At 41.9% G+C, this 16607-nt stretch overlaps 1 protein-coding gene across 7 annotated transcripts in view; it reads right to left on the bottom strand.

Moving 5' to 3' along the window:
• The window catches only part of LOC145351783 (rap guanine nucleotide exchange factor 6-like), a 360268-nt gene that overhangs the window by 214930 nt on the left and 128731 nt on the right, over nt 1-16607 (bottom strand). For all 7 annotated transcript variants that reach the window (XM_080201415.1, XM_080201409.1, XM_080201411.1 and 4 more), the window contains exon 5: nt 2856-2931. In XM_080201415.1, the coding sequence (XP_080057541.1) occupies nt 2856-2931 (76 nt within the window). The remainder of the gene's footprint in view (nt 1-2855; nt 2932-16607) is intronic.

Here is a 16607-nt window from a genome sequence, read left to right as displayed (position 1 = left end):
AAGAAGGTGGGACTGATGTATGAGAAGAGATTGACTGGGTAAAGATTGTTTTCACTGGAGTTTAGACAAATGAGGTGGGATCTCACAGAGACTTATAAAATTCTAACAAAACTGGACAGGTTAGGTGTAGGAAGAATGTTCCCAATGATGGGGGTGTCCAGGACTAGGAGTCTCATTCTGAGGATTCAGAGTAGACGATTTAGGACAAAGGTGAAGAGACATTTCTTCACCTAAAGAGTGGTGAGCCTCTGGAATTCATTACCACAGGAAGTGGTTGATGCCAAAACACTGAATGCATTCAAGAAGCTGCTGGATATAGCACTTGGGGCGATTGGGATCAAAGGTTATGGGGAAAAAGCAGGATTAGGCTATTGAGTTGGATGATCAGCCATAATGAACGGCAGAGCAGATTCAAAAGCCGAATGGCCTCCTCATGCTCCTATCTTTTATGTTTCTATTCGACTCATCGAGTCTCTACCGACCATAATCCCACCCAGGCCCTATTCCCAAATTCCTGCTAATCCTCCTGATATTAGGATCAATTTGGCATGGCCAATCAACATTAGCCGCACATATTTGAACTGTGGAGGAGGAAGCCGGAGCACCCAGAGGAAACTCATGCAGACATGGGGAAAACATGCAATCTCCACACAGTGATCCAGGACCAGAATTGAACCTGGTCCCTGGCACTGTGAGGCACCAAAGCTAACCGCCCTGTTGCCCCAGTAATCCAGTTATACTGCTTGATTAAAAAGGGGGATACCTGTATCTCTCACTCTTGTCTTAACACCAGACTAGGAATCAAAGTTGTTGAAATGCAGGAAACCCTGATTCAGAGTGTAATCATACTCAAGAAATGTATGTTGAAATTTGAATTGCAAAAGATGCTAAAGTACTTTGCTTAACTTTTGTCATTTATTTCCCATGACAACTAGATGATTTGATATTTTGAAATGACTTTCCATATTTTCAAAAAGAAGTGACCAACTTTACATTTCTTCAGTGGGAAAGAGTTAAGTTCAGCCGCAGGTTTCTACCCCAACCATATAAAAACAAACATGCCCAGAATTTTCGATATCTGGATGGTTGTATCTTGGAGGTATCTAATACCTGCTGAGCACTCCCTTGGAGAACCCATTGCATGGACTATATGAGAATTGCCCAGATGTTTGGACTCGTTGTCATTGATCAGAAACCTCAAGGTATATTATGAAGTCAGACTAGGCCCCAATAATTTTCTGATTTTGGCAGTGAGAGGATATAATGTTTCACCTCAGGCACAATCCTACAAACATACTGGGAAGCTTTTATCAAAGCAAACTTAATTTAACAACACAGTTTAATTATAAGAAATTAATTAGCTTAACTTTTATCACTTGAATAATACGTAAACACGACAAGATAATGCTTAACTGCTAACCTATCACTATGAGCTCCAATCAACTCCCTTATAGACTTAAACTCCTCTTTAAAATTAGCTAGCAAAATGCAGGTGTACTTGCTTTGCCTTAGCTTACCAAGCTTTGGAGCCTTCAGAAAGCCTTTGGGGGAGGGGGAGGGGGAGGGGGCACAGCTTTCTTCTGGCAGCCCAGGCAACAACTACCTGCATTTTTAAAATGAAAATAAAACTGGTCTTTTCTTGCAAATTTCGTTCCTCCCATTAAGCTCACGACTCTGCTCCTGTCAATCAATCTAATCAAAACTCGACTTTGAAATCCTAGGAAAAACCTATGTAAGAACAAGTGCATTATGGCTCTGTCTAAATGGAATACTTAGCCTGTTCTCCTCGCTACTAATTTGGTTTTCCAAGATAAAAAGCCACTCTGCAAAACAGCTGAATTTTAAACATACCCCTTACAAGGAACATGATATATATATTTCTTAAAGGCACAGACTTCCAAAGGAAAATTCCTCTGTGCCTAGAACTTGTCAATGCTCTGAGTTCGACTTGGAGACTTCTGATAGATACACTTCCAATGCACTTACAGATTACCCAGGAAAAAGGTTAGAAAGGTAACTATATACACATGCCCTCCCTAAAAGCCCATTCAGTCCCACTTCCCACAACAAACCAATAGCCCCACCCCCCTACGTAAACCTCCCAATTACCCTCCCTGACTCTACCCTTACCAATTCTCAACTCTATCATTCCCAACTCTATTCCCTCACCCACTTATCTGCTTCCCTACTTCTCACCCACTTATCTACCATCAAACTCACTCACTTGCCACCCTACCCCTTCATGCACTTAACTTTCTGTCGCTTTTTCAAAGTGGCTTTTAGACATTTAAGCAAATTACCTAAAAAGGCATCTCCTGACGATCTTGCGCTAGGAAAGAGTTCCCCCGTGTCTGCGTGGATTTCCTCTGGGTGCTCCAGTTTCCTCCCACAGTCAAAGACGTGTGGGTTAGGTTGAAATTATCCCTTAGTGTCAGGGAGATTAGTAGAATAAATATGTGGGGTCACGGGATAGGGTCTGGGTGGAATTGTTATTGATGCAGGCCTGATGGGCAAAATGGCCTCATTCTGCACTGTAGGGACTCGCCCAATGTGCCATTTTACCCCACTGACAACATTGGGATATACCCATTAGTGAGAGGGCTACCAAGGTTTCCCACTAATCTTTCAAAGCAATGGGTCTATGAAGTATAGGTAATTTCCATCTTATTCCTCCATTTTACGAATTTAGCATTTGTTTTCCATCAATGACTTCTCAATAAAGTGGCTTATTCATCAACTTCGCTTGACGTTTGTGAAGACAGCAGAACTACAAATTGTCACGATATTAATTAAATATAACATAAAATACGCCAATTGAATGTCTGAGGTCAGTGGATGAAAGTTTGTAAACTTACCACAATCATTTCTGAAGTTTCCAAAACGGTACATTCACAGCCTCGTCTCAGGCTTCCTGCAGTCTGTTTGCCGAAACTGGGACAGGGTAAAGAAAAGGAAACTGGTTTATAAATTATACAAATAATTCTATCCACAGCCACAACATTTGCTCTGAACATACTCAGAGTTAAGATTTCTAACAAAGCATGATATGGTTTTTCAGCTGCTTGGGGGATCCTGAAGTTAATAACTGGCAGACTCCACTCTTCCAGTTGCCCAACATTTTACCTCACTGACAACATTGGGATATACCCATTATTGAGATTTCTACCACAGTTTCCCACATTTATTGCTAACCTTCCAAACCAATTATTAAAACGTCTGGCTTAGTCAAGATTAGCCATCTCCAAAACCATGTACTTTTTGATTGATAACCATGACCCAAGTATCAACCTTAGTACAATTTATGATAACATTGTAACTGAAAGATTGAATTGTTGTATGGAGCATTTTAAAATAAAGCTGCGCTGCAACTTTCCATCTGATTAAACTAGGCTAACCTCACCGTTGACTTGGCCAAAGGCCTGTATTGACATATGTTCCAAAGAGCTTTACAGCCAATGAAGTGTTTCTGAAATGTAGCCACTACTGTAATGCAGTTATTGATTAACACGTACAAGACCAGATGCAAACATACTCCATTTGGCAGGATATGGCAACTGGTGCAGGATCTGTGATGCAACTTCAGCTTTCAACCATCTTAATCAATGAGTTGGGAGGAAGAAGGAAGGAAATAATCAAGGTTTGCAGGTGAAGAAGCACAGTATATTGCAGAGATGAGAAAAGGAAATTTGCCCTAGCAGTAGGGCTCTCCATCCATTTATTTTCTTCTTTGCTGGACCTCTTATTTTATGCTTTCACTCATTTTTCCTACTTTTCCTTACCTTCTAGACACCTGCCCATATACCTCATTTTTTGAAAGGATACAAAGTCAGATAATGACATAATTTAGACACAATCGTGTTTGTACAAATGAACTAAATACAAGGCAAGGCACAAAAAACATTGGAAATCGATATGCAAGAGACAAAGAGCTCAATGCATGTAAAGAAAAACAGGGATTTTTAAAAACAACTGAAAAGGCTCACAAAGTAGACTTGATTGCACATAAGTAATTTGGCCTGTTAGGCAAGAAAATTGAAAACAAAGGCCAGGGAAATAATTGAAGCTGCAGGCAAGAAGTGTGCACCAGGCATCTATAAATCAGCAACAGTATGTTCACAGTCCAGTAAAGCAACAGGCCACTTGTTGTCAGACACATCACATTCTGAAACTAAGACAGATAGCACCCCAAACAGATACAATGCATCAACTTCCTTCAGATGCTTGTCACATTATGAGGCAACTGGTCTTACTGAAACTCTGTCTTTCACACAAGGATTTCCAATCTCAGTGCTCAAAGTACTCGCTTGGGAATCTTCTCCCAAATAACGCTTTCTCTTGGATGCCTTCCACAACTGTCCACCTGTAGAGTTTCGATCTCTCCTTCTGATGTTCCTTCTTCCTTGGTTGTCACGTGTATTCAAGCTTCACCTTCTATACATGCTCTCAGATATTTAGCCATACCAATAGAACACTACAGCTACACAGGCCCAAAGTATCTCTGGCTTCACACAGGCCTATTTTGCTTGAAGCTTTCTCACTTTAAACATAGAGCCTTCTTTTGCTCCTCACACTTAACTTCGATTAACAGGGCCTGTTCAAGATTCTTGCTCTTTTCCTATAACTTTAACTTAAAACGTACTTTTACTATTTCAAAGGCTATAAACCTAATTGAAATGGCAGGAATACAAACAGCTCCAGACCTGATGTCTCAACTGAAGCTAGACCCCAGGTTTCACCTTTTTAAACCAACAAATACATACAAATTAAACTTGAAGCTACATATTGTTCCTAGCACCCATAAGTACAAATACAAGATATTTAACCAACCATCACTATTTCCTAACATAATTTCAAAAGTCTTTTTTTTAAATAATTTATGGGATGTGTGCATTACCGATGGCCAGCATTTATTACGCATCTCTCGGTGCCTTTGAGATGGTGCTCAGCAGCATTCTTCAACTGTTGCAGTCTTTGAGGTGTAGGTACACCCACACTGCTCATAGGGAAAGAATTTCAATATTTTGACCCAGCAATGGTTTTTGCTGTCCTTGTCCTTCTACATGCCAGTGTCATAGATTTGGACAGTGCTGCCTAAAAAACCTTACTGTCCTGCATCTTGCAGATGGTGCATACTACTGCCACTGTCCGTTGGTGGAGGAGGGTTTCAATGTTAGTGGAAAGGGTACCAATCAAACAAACTCCTTTGTCCTGTATAGTTTTGAGTGTTTTTGAAGATGCAATCATCTAGGCAAGTGAAGAGTAGATCATCGCACGCTTAACTTGCGCCTTTAGATATTGGATTTTGGCTTTGGAGAGTCAGGAGGCGAGTTACTTGCCGAACTAGTCATAGCTTTTGACCTGTTCTTGTAGCCACAGCATTTATATGACAACTCCAGTTCAGCTTGTAGTTAGTGATAATCTAACCCCCACCCCTCCGTGCCACCCGGGTGTTGATAGTGGCAAATTCAATGATGGTAATATGATTGACAAGATCCTCTCTTATTGGAGATGAACTGGGATTTGTGCGGTGCAAATATTACTTGCCAGTTGTCAGCCCAGGCCTGGATATTGTCCAAGTCCTGCTGCATTTGAGCATGGCCTGTTTCAGTATCTGAGGAGTCGCAAATGGTGCTGAACATTATAGTCATCAACGAAGATCCCCACTTCCGAACTTCTGATGGAATGAAGATCATTGATGAAGCAGCTGAAAATGGTTTGGGCCTAGGAACTACCCTGAGGAACTCTACAGTGATGTCCAGGAACTGAGATGATTAACCTCCAACTACCACAACTATCTTGCTTTGTGCCAGGACACAGTGGAGCCATGCTATGGTAACTCTCAGTGTTGTTACAATGACACAACACTTGATTAGAGCTGACCACTGCCCGATTGATACTTCGGGACCAGTAACCTTCATTGTAAATTAGACAGAATTTTAAACTCCAGCTAGTTACTAAGGGAATAAAGCAAGAAGATTTCATGGTTTTAAACAAACAGAATTTCTTTTACCATAGAAGCGTCAACAAAGGAAACACTAAATACTATCTATCCTTGACTGGACTGCTCCATGATGCCCTACGACAGTGGGATCGGCTGACCAGAATCATAAAGGCTTGTGCTATACTTACCCAGGCTTTGTTTTACTTAAAAGCACAACTCAAAATAAATCAGCTGGAGTGTCAAAGCACATCAGCACAGCACTAACCCAGACAAAGTTTATCTGCCCCACCATCAGCAATCTACATCTTCTTCACTAGCCCAGTCTAGCATCCCCACTCATTCACCCCTTCTCAAACAGCACCCTCACACTCTTGACATTGTTCAAGGGACAGGAATAAACACATTGGTGGAGGCAAGGCAGTAGAATTCCAGAGGGTGGCAGGCCCATTTGAGAATAGCAAGATGAGTTTAATAGTCAAGTTGTCACCATTTTGAATGATTGGTAACAAGCTGCTCCCAGTCATCCATGTCGATGCTGCCATGCTTCTAGTACAGCTTTAAAGTATCTCTGAAACATTTTCTCTGTCCTCCCTGGAACACTGGTCATTCCAATCCATCAAAATTGATCATGCAGGAGTTTTGTATGAATACACGTGGTTCTGGTTTCAAGGACATTCAAGTTAAAATTTATTTAACAGTCACACGTTGGCTTGCATTAACACGGCAATGAAGTTACTGCGAAAATCCCCTGGTTGCCACATTCCAGCATCTGTTCGGGTACACTGGAGGGATAATTTTGTTTGGTCGATGTACCTAACCAGCACGTCTTTGGATTGTGGGAGGAAACCAGAGCATGCAGAGGAAATCCACACAAACATGGGAAGAACGTGCAAACTCCACATAGTCACCCAAGCTGGGCTGCAGTGCTAAGCACTGTGCCACCATGTCACCACTATTCGCGCTTGTTCAACAATCCTTCTACTGAATCTGGAAGATATGGCAGAAGCACTGTTGACAGAAGTTCTCTAGCACACTTGTGTCTTGCTGGTCAAAAGATTAGGTCTTACTCCAGTACTGCAGTGTTAGCTGGAAGTAACTGATGACTAGGCCAGTCAGTAATGCACTAACTATCTGGGATAGTCCAAGGAAACTCTCTTTTGTAATGTTAAGCAAGAAACATCAGGTTAAATTGATTAGTTAAACCATCAAGATAGTCATTATGCCGAAGTCTGGTGGTGTGGTGAGAGAGAATCTCACTTCAATATACATTCTGGGTTTCAAGTGATGTACCTCACATTAAAGAGGAAGATCTTTTGAGCAGATGACATACAGATTGCAGGCATTATATAGTTAGAGCTTGTGGTACAATCAGAAATCAAAACCAAAGAAGCCAAGCTTGATCACATGGAGAGTATAGAATAAGATCATTGTCAACAGCTATTGCCTGATAAATTGCAGAATTGAAGATCCAACATTGTTGAAATGAATTAGTAAAGTTTGTGGGGATAGGGACGGTCATAAAATTTTTCAGATGGTCTTCCTAATGGATTCTCAGTTGCCCCAAACTCCCGCAATTTCACCATAGGACAGGACAAGCCTTGTGTGACTCACCCACTCTTGCCCAAATTGAGGCCCATAAGTGACCTACTATAGATTACTTAAGGGCCATTTTCCACCCAGCTTCAATTTTCAGGCAGGTGGGAAGAGTTCAAAAGTCCAAAAAGTAACCCTCTTCAGGGCTTAAACGGGAACCAGAGGGCTCCTCAAATGCACGGAAGGGAAACTCTGAAAAACCCTGACCAATGTCTAAAAGGCTTCCTTGTGTGCCAGAGAGAAAGACAAGGTGCTGATCCTCGAGCTTATGCTGAGCTTCACTGAACAGTTTAGGAGGACACAAATTGTAAAGGAAAAATAGGACATGGATAATTAAATGACAGACAACCAGAAGCATGGCGCCACACCTGCAAACTGAATGGAGTTTTTCCACTAAGCAGCCTGCAAACTGAATGTTCCACCAAACACCCAAATCTAGATTGGGTGACTGAATCTATAGAATACATTCTATGGATTCAGTCACCCAATCTAGATCTGGTCTCCCCAATGAATAGGGAGACCACATCATGAACAACAAATACAGTATGCTATATTGAAAGTACAAGTAAATTGATTTTCACCTGGAAATTGTGTTTGGGACCCTGCACAGCATAAAGGGAGGACGTAAAGGACAAGCGTTACATTTTATGTGCTAGCATAGGAAGGTGCTGTGGGATAGGGGATAGGATATTGGGACTGATTGAAGAATTGACCTGGATGTCACAGAGGGACCCTCAAGATATTGAAGAGGTGGCAGGGAGGTGGAAGTGGAGTTTACTCTTGGAATAAATGTTCTGATGAAGATGAAGGGTAGTGAAAACTGGTGATTCCAACATGTCTTTCTATTTTTTCAACCAGTTGACAGGAATCTTAACTCTCTGTTCCATTTCACGCATTTCTCCTCACACCTTTCCCTCCCACTCAGAAGAATGATAAAGACAAACTTCCATCCAAAGAGCCTACATGTTCAAATCACAACTGTCAATTCACACTCATTTCTTAAACCATTTTATGAATCCCATCAGAAGTTATTTTGATCTATTACATTCAAGTCTCTTCATTCGTTTTTATTATTCTAACCGCTGAACTAGTTGTTTTCAAGGCTACACTGAAAGCAATAAAAAGATTGAGGAAGGCAAGGTAGAACAACGCTTTATGAGATGAGATGACTTCCCTTGACATCAGGCAGCATTTGACCAAGTGTGGCTTCACAGAGCCCCAGAAAAATTGGAGTCAATGGGAACCAGGGAAAATCTCCACTGGTTGAAATCATGTCAAGCACAAAAGGAAGGTGGTTGCAATTGTTGGCAGTCAATCATCTCGGTCCCAGAATTCTTTAATGTAGTATCCTAGACCTGAGCATCATCAGCTGTTTCATCAATGACCTTACCTCCAGCATATGATCAAAAATGGGAATGTTCGCTGATGATTGCACAATGTTCAGCACCATTCGCCACTGCTCTGAAGTAGTTCATGCCCATATGCAGCAGGACCTGGGCAACATTGTCTTGGTCTGATAAGGGGCAAGTTACATTCGTACAACACAAAATGCCAGGCAATGACCATCTTCAACAAGGTAGAAGCTAATCATCTCCCCCTTGACATTCAACAGCATTACCATCACTGAATCTGTACTAACATCATCATCATCTTTGAGGTCGCCACTGAACTGGATCATGCATAAAAATACAGTGGTTACAAAAGCGGGTCAGAGACTAGGAATTCTGTGGAAAGTGCTGATGCCCCAAAGCCTTTCCATTACCTACAAGGTTCATGTCATAGATAGAATGGAAGAATCTCCACTTACCTGGATGAATGAAGCTCCAACAACACTCAAGAAGCTCAACACCATCCAGAAAAAAGTAGCTTGCTTAATTGGCACCCTATCTACCAGCCTCAACATCCAAGCCCTTCACTCCTGATGCACAGTGGCAACAGTGTATAGCATTGACAAGAGCAAGGCTGCAACTTCAAGTATCCTTCGACATCAACTTCTACCACTTAGACCAAGAGCAACAGATGCATGGGAACACTACCACCTACAAGTCATACATAATCATAGAATCTTTTTGGTGCAGAAGGCATCAATTTTGGACTATAGTCGTCAAACCTTTACTGTTGCTGGGACAAAATCCTGGAATTCCCCCAAACAGCATTGTGGATGTACCTACACCACATTGGTACACCACACGGACAGCAGTGGTTCAAGAAGGCACTTTCACAAGAACAATTAGAGATGGGCAATAAAAATGCTGGCCTTGCCAGCGACGTCCACACCTTGTGAAGGGACAATAAAAAAAAACTGCAGTCACACGGATAATTTCAGCAAGGATGTTACTGTGTTGCAGACGATTTGGAAATCCAACTGCAGAGATTCAAGCAGCGTGTGTTGAGGGAGGTGAGCATAAAGTTTGGCAACAGTGATCTATAATATCAAGGACACTGCACAAAACCTAGTACTAGGAGACAGACCATATTACCAACGAAGGCTGCTGACACACAATGGCATTGAAGGATAGTGTCAGTAAATGGATGGAAGAACAAAGGAATGTTGGTGCATGAATACTATAAACTGGCAGTGCGCATCAGCATATGGAAATCACAAAAAACTGCCAACAAATAGACACCACTAAACGTGAGCATAGGGGCATAGGGTTACTATCCAACAGGGAACATTGGTACACAACAACACATGATAAGCCTCTATAGAAGATAACCCTGAAGAATCCAGATCTTTATGATCTCATTTTTTTAAATGTATTTCTGCCCTGCAGCACTTCAGACTATTCAAAAGCCTCAGTTTTCAGATGTGTGCAGAAAACAATTTGACATGAAAAAAATACCAGAACTTATTTCATCATAATTACAGCAGAGCAATTGTAAACACATTTTAGAAATGTATTCATATATGCATTCCTGTGAAAATGAAGTGCATTACATGTGGGAGGAGACAACATGGACAATAAAAAGAGAAGAGTTTGGATGGAAACAGTTCACAATCAGTAAATGGATCAGGAAGGCAGTTTTTTGTTCAGAAGCCAGTTTGTTTTGATGACCAAAATAAAACTATAGTTCAAAAAAATTATGGTCTTAACTTGCTAGATGTATTCTACTTTAACATTATATTTAAACACCTTTTTCTATAATAATTTGATTCATTTCTATCATGGTTATAAATGGTATTAAGTATTTCTGAGGGTTAAAAACTAGAGGCCCTAAATATAAGCTAGTCACTAACATATGTAATAAGGAACTTGTTTCCCCAGAAAGTGGTGAGGATGTGGAAATTGCTACCACATGAAGTAACTGAGGTAATAGCATAGATGTATTTAAGGGGAAGTTGGATTAGTATGTAAGGGAGCAGAGAATAAAAGGATACATTTATAGGATTAGATTAAGTAAATTGGGAAGAAATATGGAGGGAGTGCAGGCCATGCATCATTTAAGTTACAGAATCATTGCATTTTGAATTCCGAAAGTGCAAAAGGAGGCCATTCGGCCCACCGAGCCTGCACCAACAACAATCCCACCCAGGCCCTATGACCGTAACCTCACGTATTTACCTTACTAATCGTCTTGATACTAAAGGACAATTTAGCATGGCCAATCCACCTAACCTGCACATCTTTGGATTGTGGGAGGAAACCGGAGTACCCAGAGGAAACCCAAGCAGACACAAGGGAAATGTGCAAATGTGAAAAGTTGTATTGTATTAACTGTTTTGGGTCAGTGTGACCATGCTTTTACTTCTTTCATTTTAATTAGTAAAGTTAGTTCTGGTGGTATCCTGTGGGCAGAGTTTGTCTCAGGATGGTATGCAGATGGGGCTACAGAGAAGAACTTTTGACTAAGGTTCACATTGAACTGTTGGAAACAAAGAGAACACAGACTTTGTCCACAGAAACTGAACTAAACATTGCTCACTTGGGATTGTGAATGGCTTTCTTCTGGCCCCAAGGTGCAGTAATACAATAATCATATCTATTGCTGACATGCGCCTGAAGAAACACTTCCTTCTTCCATCAATTCCCCCCCCAATAATAGCCCAACCAGAAATTTAATTTAAAGTATCACCTTATATGCCAAGGCAGAGTCAGGTGCATAAAGAAACCATCCTCAAGGGCATAGTTACTGCAATTGGTACAGTAGTTTAGTCAGCTATTCTGAAGTTGCACTGGGACATCTGATGAACAACTGACCACCTGAGACACTCCAGTTCACCAGATTCCTAAGCTAAAAAATCATTGTGAATATATACTACTACTTTTGAGATGAATTAGGGGTGTTTTACATTTAAGAAAATGGCATCCAAGTTGTTGATCTCAACAGCAAGAGCCTTTGGACCGAAAGATCTTACAGGAGTTTAAACATGACAATAGTCAAGTTGGTTCACTTGGCTTGTTTTTATATTGTAAAATACATTCTTATGTTTATATTCAATATGAAAATGTATGTTATCCTACATGCTTCTGTATATTTTATACTACATCCACACTCATTATAGTGCTCTCAGTTATAGTGCCATCTGCTATAAGCTTACAAAACCATGTGCCCTGTTATGGTAAACATTGTTCTAGGTCATGGAGAATTCACTGAAATTCTCAGCACATTATAGGAAACAACACGTTTAGCTCCCAAACACTGCTGTGTAGAAAGCGTGCAGCGCTTCACAAATACAGAATTCCAGCACATAACTTTAAATAATAGAAATAAGATATCAAAATTAAGACATCATGGAACCAGGTTTTACAAACCATTAGCAACAATTAATTTTTGTTAGGCATTATTGTGCTGATTGTGTTTGTTAGTAGGAAGTGTTGATCGCAGAATACTCCAGTGCAGAAGAGGCTCTCTGGTCCCTTGAGTCTGCACTGATCCATGAAATGCCCTAACCTGTCCACCTAATCCCACTTGCCAGCACTTGGCCCATAGCCTTGAATGTTGTGGTATGCCAAGTATTCATCCAGGTACTTCTTAAAGGACTTCAGGCACCCTGCCTCCAGCATCCTCCCAGATAGTGCATTTCAGACCATCCCACCCTCTAGGTAAAAATCCCCCCCTAAACCTCCCACCCTCACTTTTAACTTGTATCCCTTCGTAACTGATCTTTCAACTAAGAGGAACAGCTGCTCCCTATCAACCCTGTCTATGTACCTTGTAATCTTGAATACCTCAATCAGGTTGCTCCCTCAGTCTTCTCTGCTCCAACAAAAACAATCCAAGCCTATTTAACCTCTCTTCATAACTTAAATGTTCCATTCCAGGCAGCATCCTGGTATATCTCCTCTGCACCCCCTCCAGCGCGTTCACGTCCTTCCTATACTGCGGCAACCAGAACTGCACACAATACTCCAGCTGTGGCCTCACCAAAGTTCTATACAACTCCATCATGACCTCTCTGCTTTTGTAATCTACATCCTGATTGATAAAGGCACGTGTGCCACATGCCTTTTTCATCACCTACTTACCTGTCTTTCCGTTTTCCGAGATCTATGGACAAACACATCTCTTTGTTCTTTGGAATTTCCCAGTGTCAGACCTTCCACAGTATACTTCTTTGTCAAATTATTCCTTCCAAGGTGCATCTCCTCACACTTTTAGAGTTAAATTCCATCTGCCACTTATTCACCCATCTGACAATTTTGTCTGTATATTCCTGTAACATAAGACACTCAACCTCACTATTAACCACCTGGCCAACCTTTACATCATCAGCAAACTTACTGATCCTACCCCCCACATCGTCATCTATGTCATTTATATAGATGACGAACAATAGGGAGCCCAGCACTGATCACTGGCCTCCAGTCACTAAAGCTGTCACCACCTTCTGTCTCCTACCACTAAGCCAATTATGAATCCACTCGGTCAGATCACCCTGTATCCCAAATGCATTAGCCTTCTTAATAAGTCTCCCATGTGGGACTTTGTCAAAGGTTTTGCTGAAATCCATGCAAACATCATCAACCATACCACTCTCATCCACACAATTGGTTACATGATCAAAAAACTGAATCAAATTTGTTAGGCATGGCCCTCCTCTGACAAAACCATGCTGACTCAAAGATCAAATCTCGCCTCTCCAAATGGAGATAGATTCTCTCCTTTAGAATCTTCTCCAGTGGTTTTCCAACCACAGGTGTGAGCTTCCCACAACAGCATGGGACACAATTCATCTGGACCTGGAGATCTGTCCACTTTTAAGCCTGCCAATACCTTGTCATGCCCCATAATAATTTTCTCTAGAGCCTCACAGTCTCTCTTCCTGAGTTCCACAGTTACCTCCTCATTCTCATGAGTGAAGACAGATGTGAAATATTCATTTAATACCCTACCAATGGCTTGTACCTCCACCCATAGATTTCTCCTTGGTCCCTCATAGATCCTACTCTTTCCTGGTTATCTTCTTTCCATTGATATACTTATAGAATATGTTGGATTTTCCCTACTTTTACCAGCCAGAGCTTTCTCATATCCCATTTTAGCTCTCTTAATTGATTTCTTAAAGCTCCATCCTGCACTTTCTGCACTCCACCAATGCCTCCGCAGACTTACTCCTTTATACTTGTTAAAAACCTCTCTTTTCATTTTCATTGTATCCTAAATGTCTCTGGTCATCCATGGTTCTCTGGGTTTGTTATGACTTCCTACCCTAGAGGGACCATGTTGAGCCTGTACCTCCCCATTTCATCTTTGGACAGCCCCCACTGATCGACTGTAGATTTCTCCACAAGTAACATGTTCCAGTCTATCTTGGCCAGATCCTGCCTAATATTGTCAAAATCTACTCTCCCCCAATCCAAAACCTTTGTCTGCAACTTGGCAATTTCTTTGTCCATAACAAATTTGAATTGAATCACGTTGTGGTTGCTTTCACCAAAATGCTCCCTCACCAACATATCAACTGCCTATTCGGCTTCGTTCCCCAGAATTAGGTCCAGCACAGCTCCTTCCCTTGCTGGATCCTCTACACACTGACCTAAGATGTTTTCTTTTATACATTTTAAGAACTTTACTCCAACTACGCCCTTAACATGATGGCTAACCCAATTAATGTTGGGAAAGTTGAAATCATGTAATATAATTATCCACTTATTATTGTTACACCCCTCTGCGAATTGTGCAAGTATTTGCACTTCAGTTTCTTGCTGACTCTGATGCAGCAGAGACTCCAAGGCATTTATTAAAAAAATGCATTTATCTGGAACTTTTCATGATCATCATATGTTTCAAAAGTGCTTTAAATCCAATTAAGTACTTTTATTTGGAAATGTGGTTGGTGCTATAATATAGGAAATGCTGCAGCTAATTTGGATCAGCAGACTCCCACAATTTTTTGTGATGTTGATCAAGGGATAAATATTGGCCAGAACAATGAGTATAAACCATCCCCCCACCAGCATTCCCACCACCCCGCCCCCTTCAGCTCTTCTTCAAAATAGCAGTAACTCCCCTGCTCTTCTTCAAAATGGCACCAGAGGTTATTTTACATCCACTCAAGTGGGCATATCGTGCCTTGATTTAACATCTCACCTGAGAACAAGCACTCTGACAGTGCCATGTTCCCACAGTAAGGCACTGGATTGTCAGCCTTGATTTCTGTGCTCAAGCACTATATTGGGAGTTGAACGCTCAACCTTGTGTGATTCAGAGCCAAGTATGCTACCAATTGAGGGAAGAAATGAAATGAGGTGGAGGCTGAATGCGTGGCTGAGGGACTGGTGCAGAGGGCAGGGATTTCGGTTCCTAGATCACTCTTTAGGGGTAGGTGGGACCTGTACAGTAAGGACGGGTGGCACTTAAATCCCAGGGGGACTAATATCTTGGCAGGAAGACTGGCTAAGGCTACTGGGGGGACTTTAAACTAGAAAGGATGGGGGGAGGGAATTGTGATGGGGAGACTGGGACGGAGGAGGTTAGCTCCCAGGTAGGGAAGGACCGCAGGCAGTATGAGAGGGAGGTTAGACAGGGGGTGGAGAAGGGAAATGCCCAGACTGAGGGGCTGAAGTGTATATATTTTAATGTAAGGAGTGTAGTGAATAAGGTAGATGAGCTTAGGGCGTGGATTGCTGCTTGGGAATGTGATGTGGTGGCCATTACGGAGACTTGGATGTCTCAGGGACAGGACTGGGTACTTCAGGTGCCAGGTTTCAGATGCTTCAGGAAGGACAGGGAGGGTGGCAGAAGAGGTGGTGGAGTGGCACTGTTGATCAGGGACAGTGTCATGGCTGCAGAGAAAGAGGATGCCGTGGAGGGACTATCTACAGAGTCTCTGTGGGTGGAAGTTACGAACAGCAAAGGGTCGAAAACTTTGCTGGGTGTATTCTATAGGCCGCCCAATAGTGACAGGGAAGTTGAGGTGCAGATAGGGAAACAGATTCTGGAGAGATGTATTAATAACAGAGTTGTCGTGATGGGAGACTTCAATTTCCCAAACATCGACTGGAATATCCCTAGGGTAAGGGGTTTGGATGGGGAGGAGTTTGTCAGGTGTGTTCAGGAAGGTTTCCTGACACAGTATGTGGATAAGCCTATGAGGGGAGAGGCTGTACTTGACCTGGTACTGGCGAATAAACCAGGGCAGGTGACGGATCTTTCGGTAGGAGAGCATCTTGGGAATGGTGACCATAATTCTATCTCCTTCACAATTGCATTGGAACGAGATAGGATCAGGCAGGCTAGGAAGGTGTTTGTCTGGAGTAAGGGGAGATACGAAGAAGTCAGGAAGTTACTTGGACAAATAAATTGGAAGGAGGCGTTCTTAGGGAAAAGTACCGAAGGAAGGTGGCGGATATTCAAGGAATGTTTGTCTGGAGCTCTGCACGACAACGTTCCGATGAGACAAGGGGGTTTTGGTAGGTCGCAGGAACCGTGGTGCACGAAGGCTGTGTTGAACCTAGTCAGGAGGAAAAGGAAGGTGTACAAAAGGTTCAGGGAACTAGGAGAGGTTAAGGATCTTGAGGAGTATAAGGACTGTAGAAAGGAGCTTAAAAGGGAAATTAGGAGAGCCAGAAGGGATCATGAGAAGACCTTGGCGGGTAAGATTAAGAAGAATCCCAAGGCCTTCTATAAA

The sequence above is a fragment of the Carcharhinus amblyrhynchos genome, chromosome 13 (genome assembly GCF_965287045.1).
Source record: "Carcharhinus amblyrhynchos chromosome 13, sCarAmb.v2.hapA, whole genome shotgun sequence".
Taxonomy (NCBI): Eukaryota; Metazoa; Chordata; class Chondrichthyes; order Carcharhiniformes; family Carcharhinidae; genus Carcharhinus; species Carcharhinus amblyrhynchos.
The sequence above is the reverse complement of the archived record's forward strand: the minus strand, read 5'-3'. Positions and strand labels throughout refer to the sequence as shown.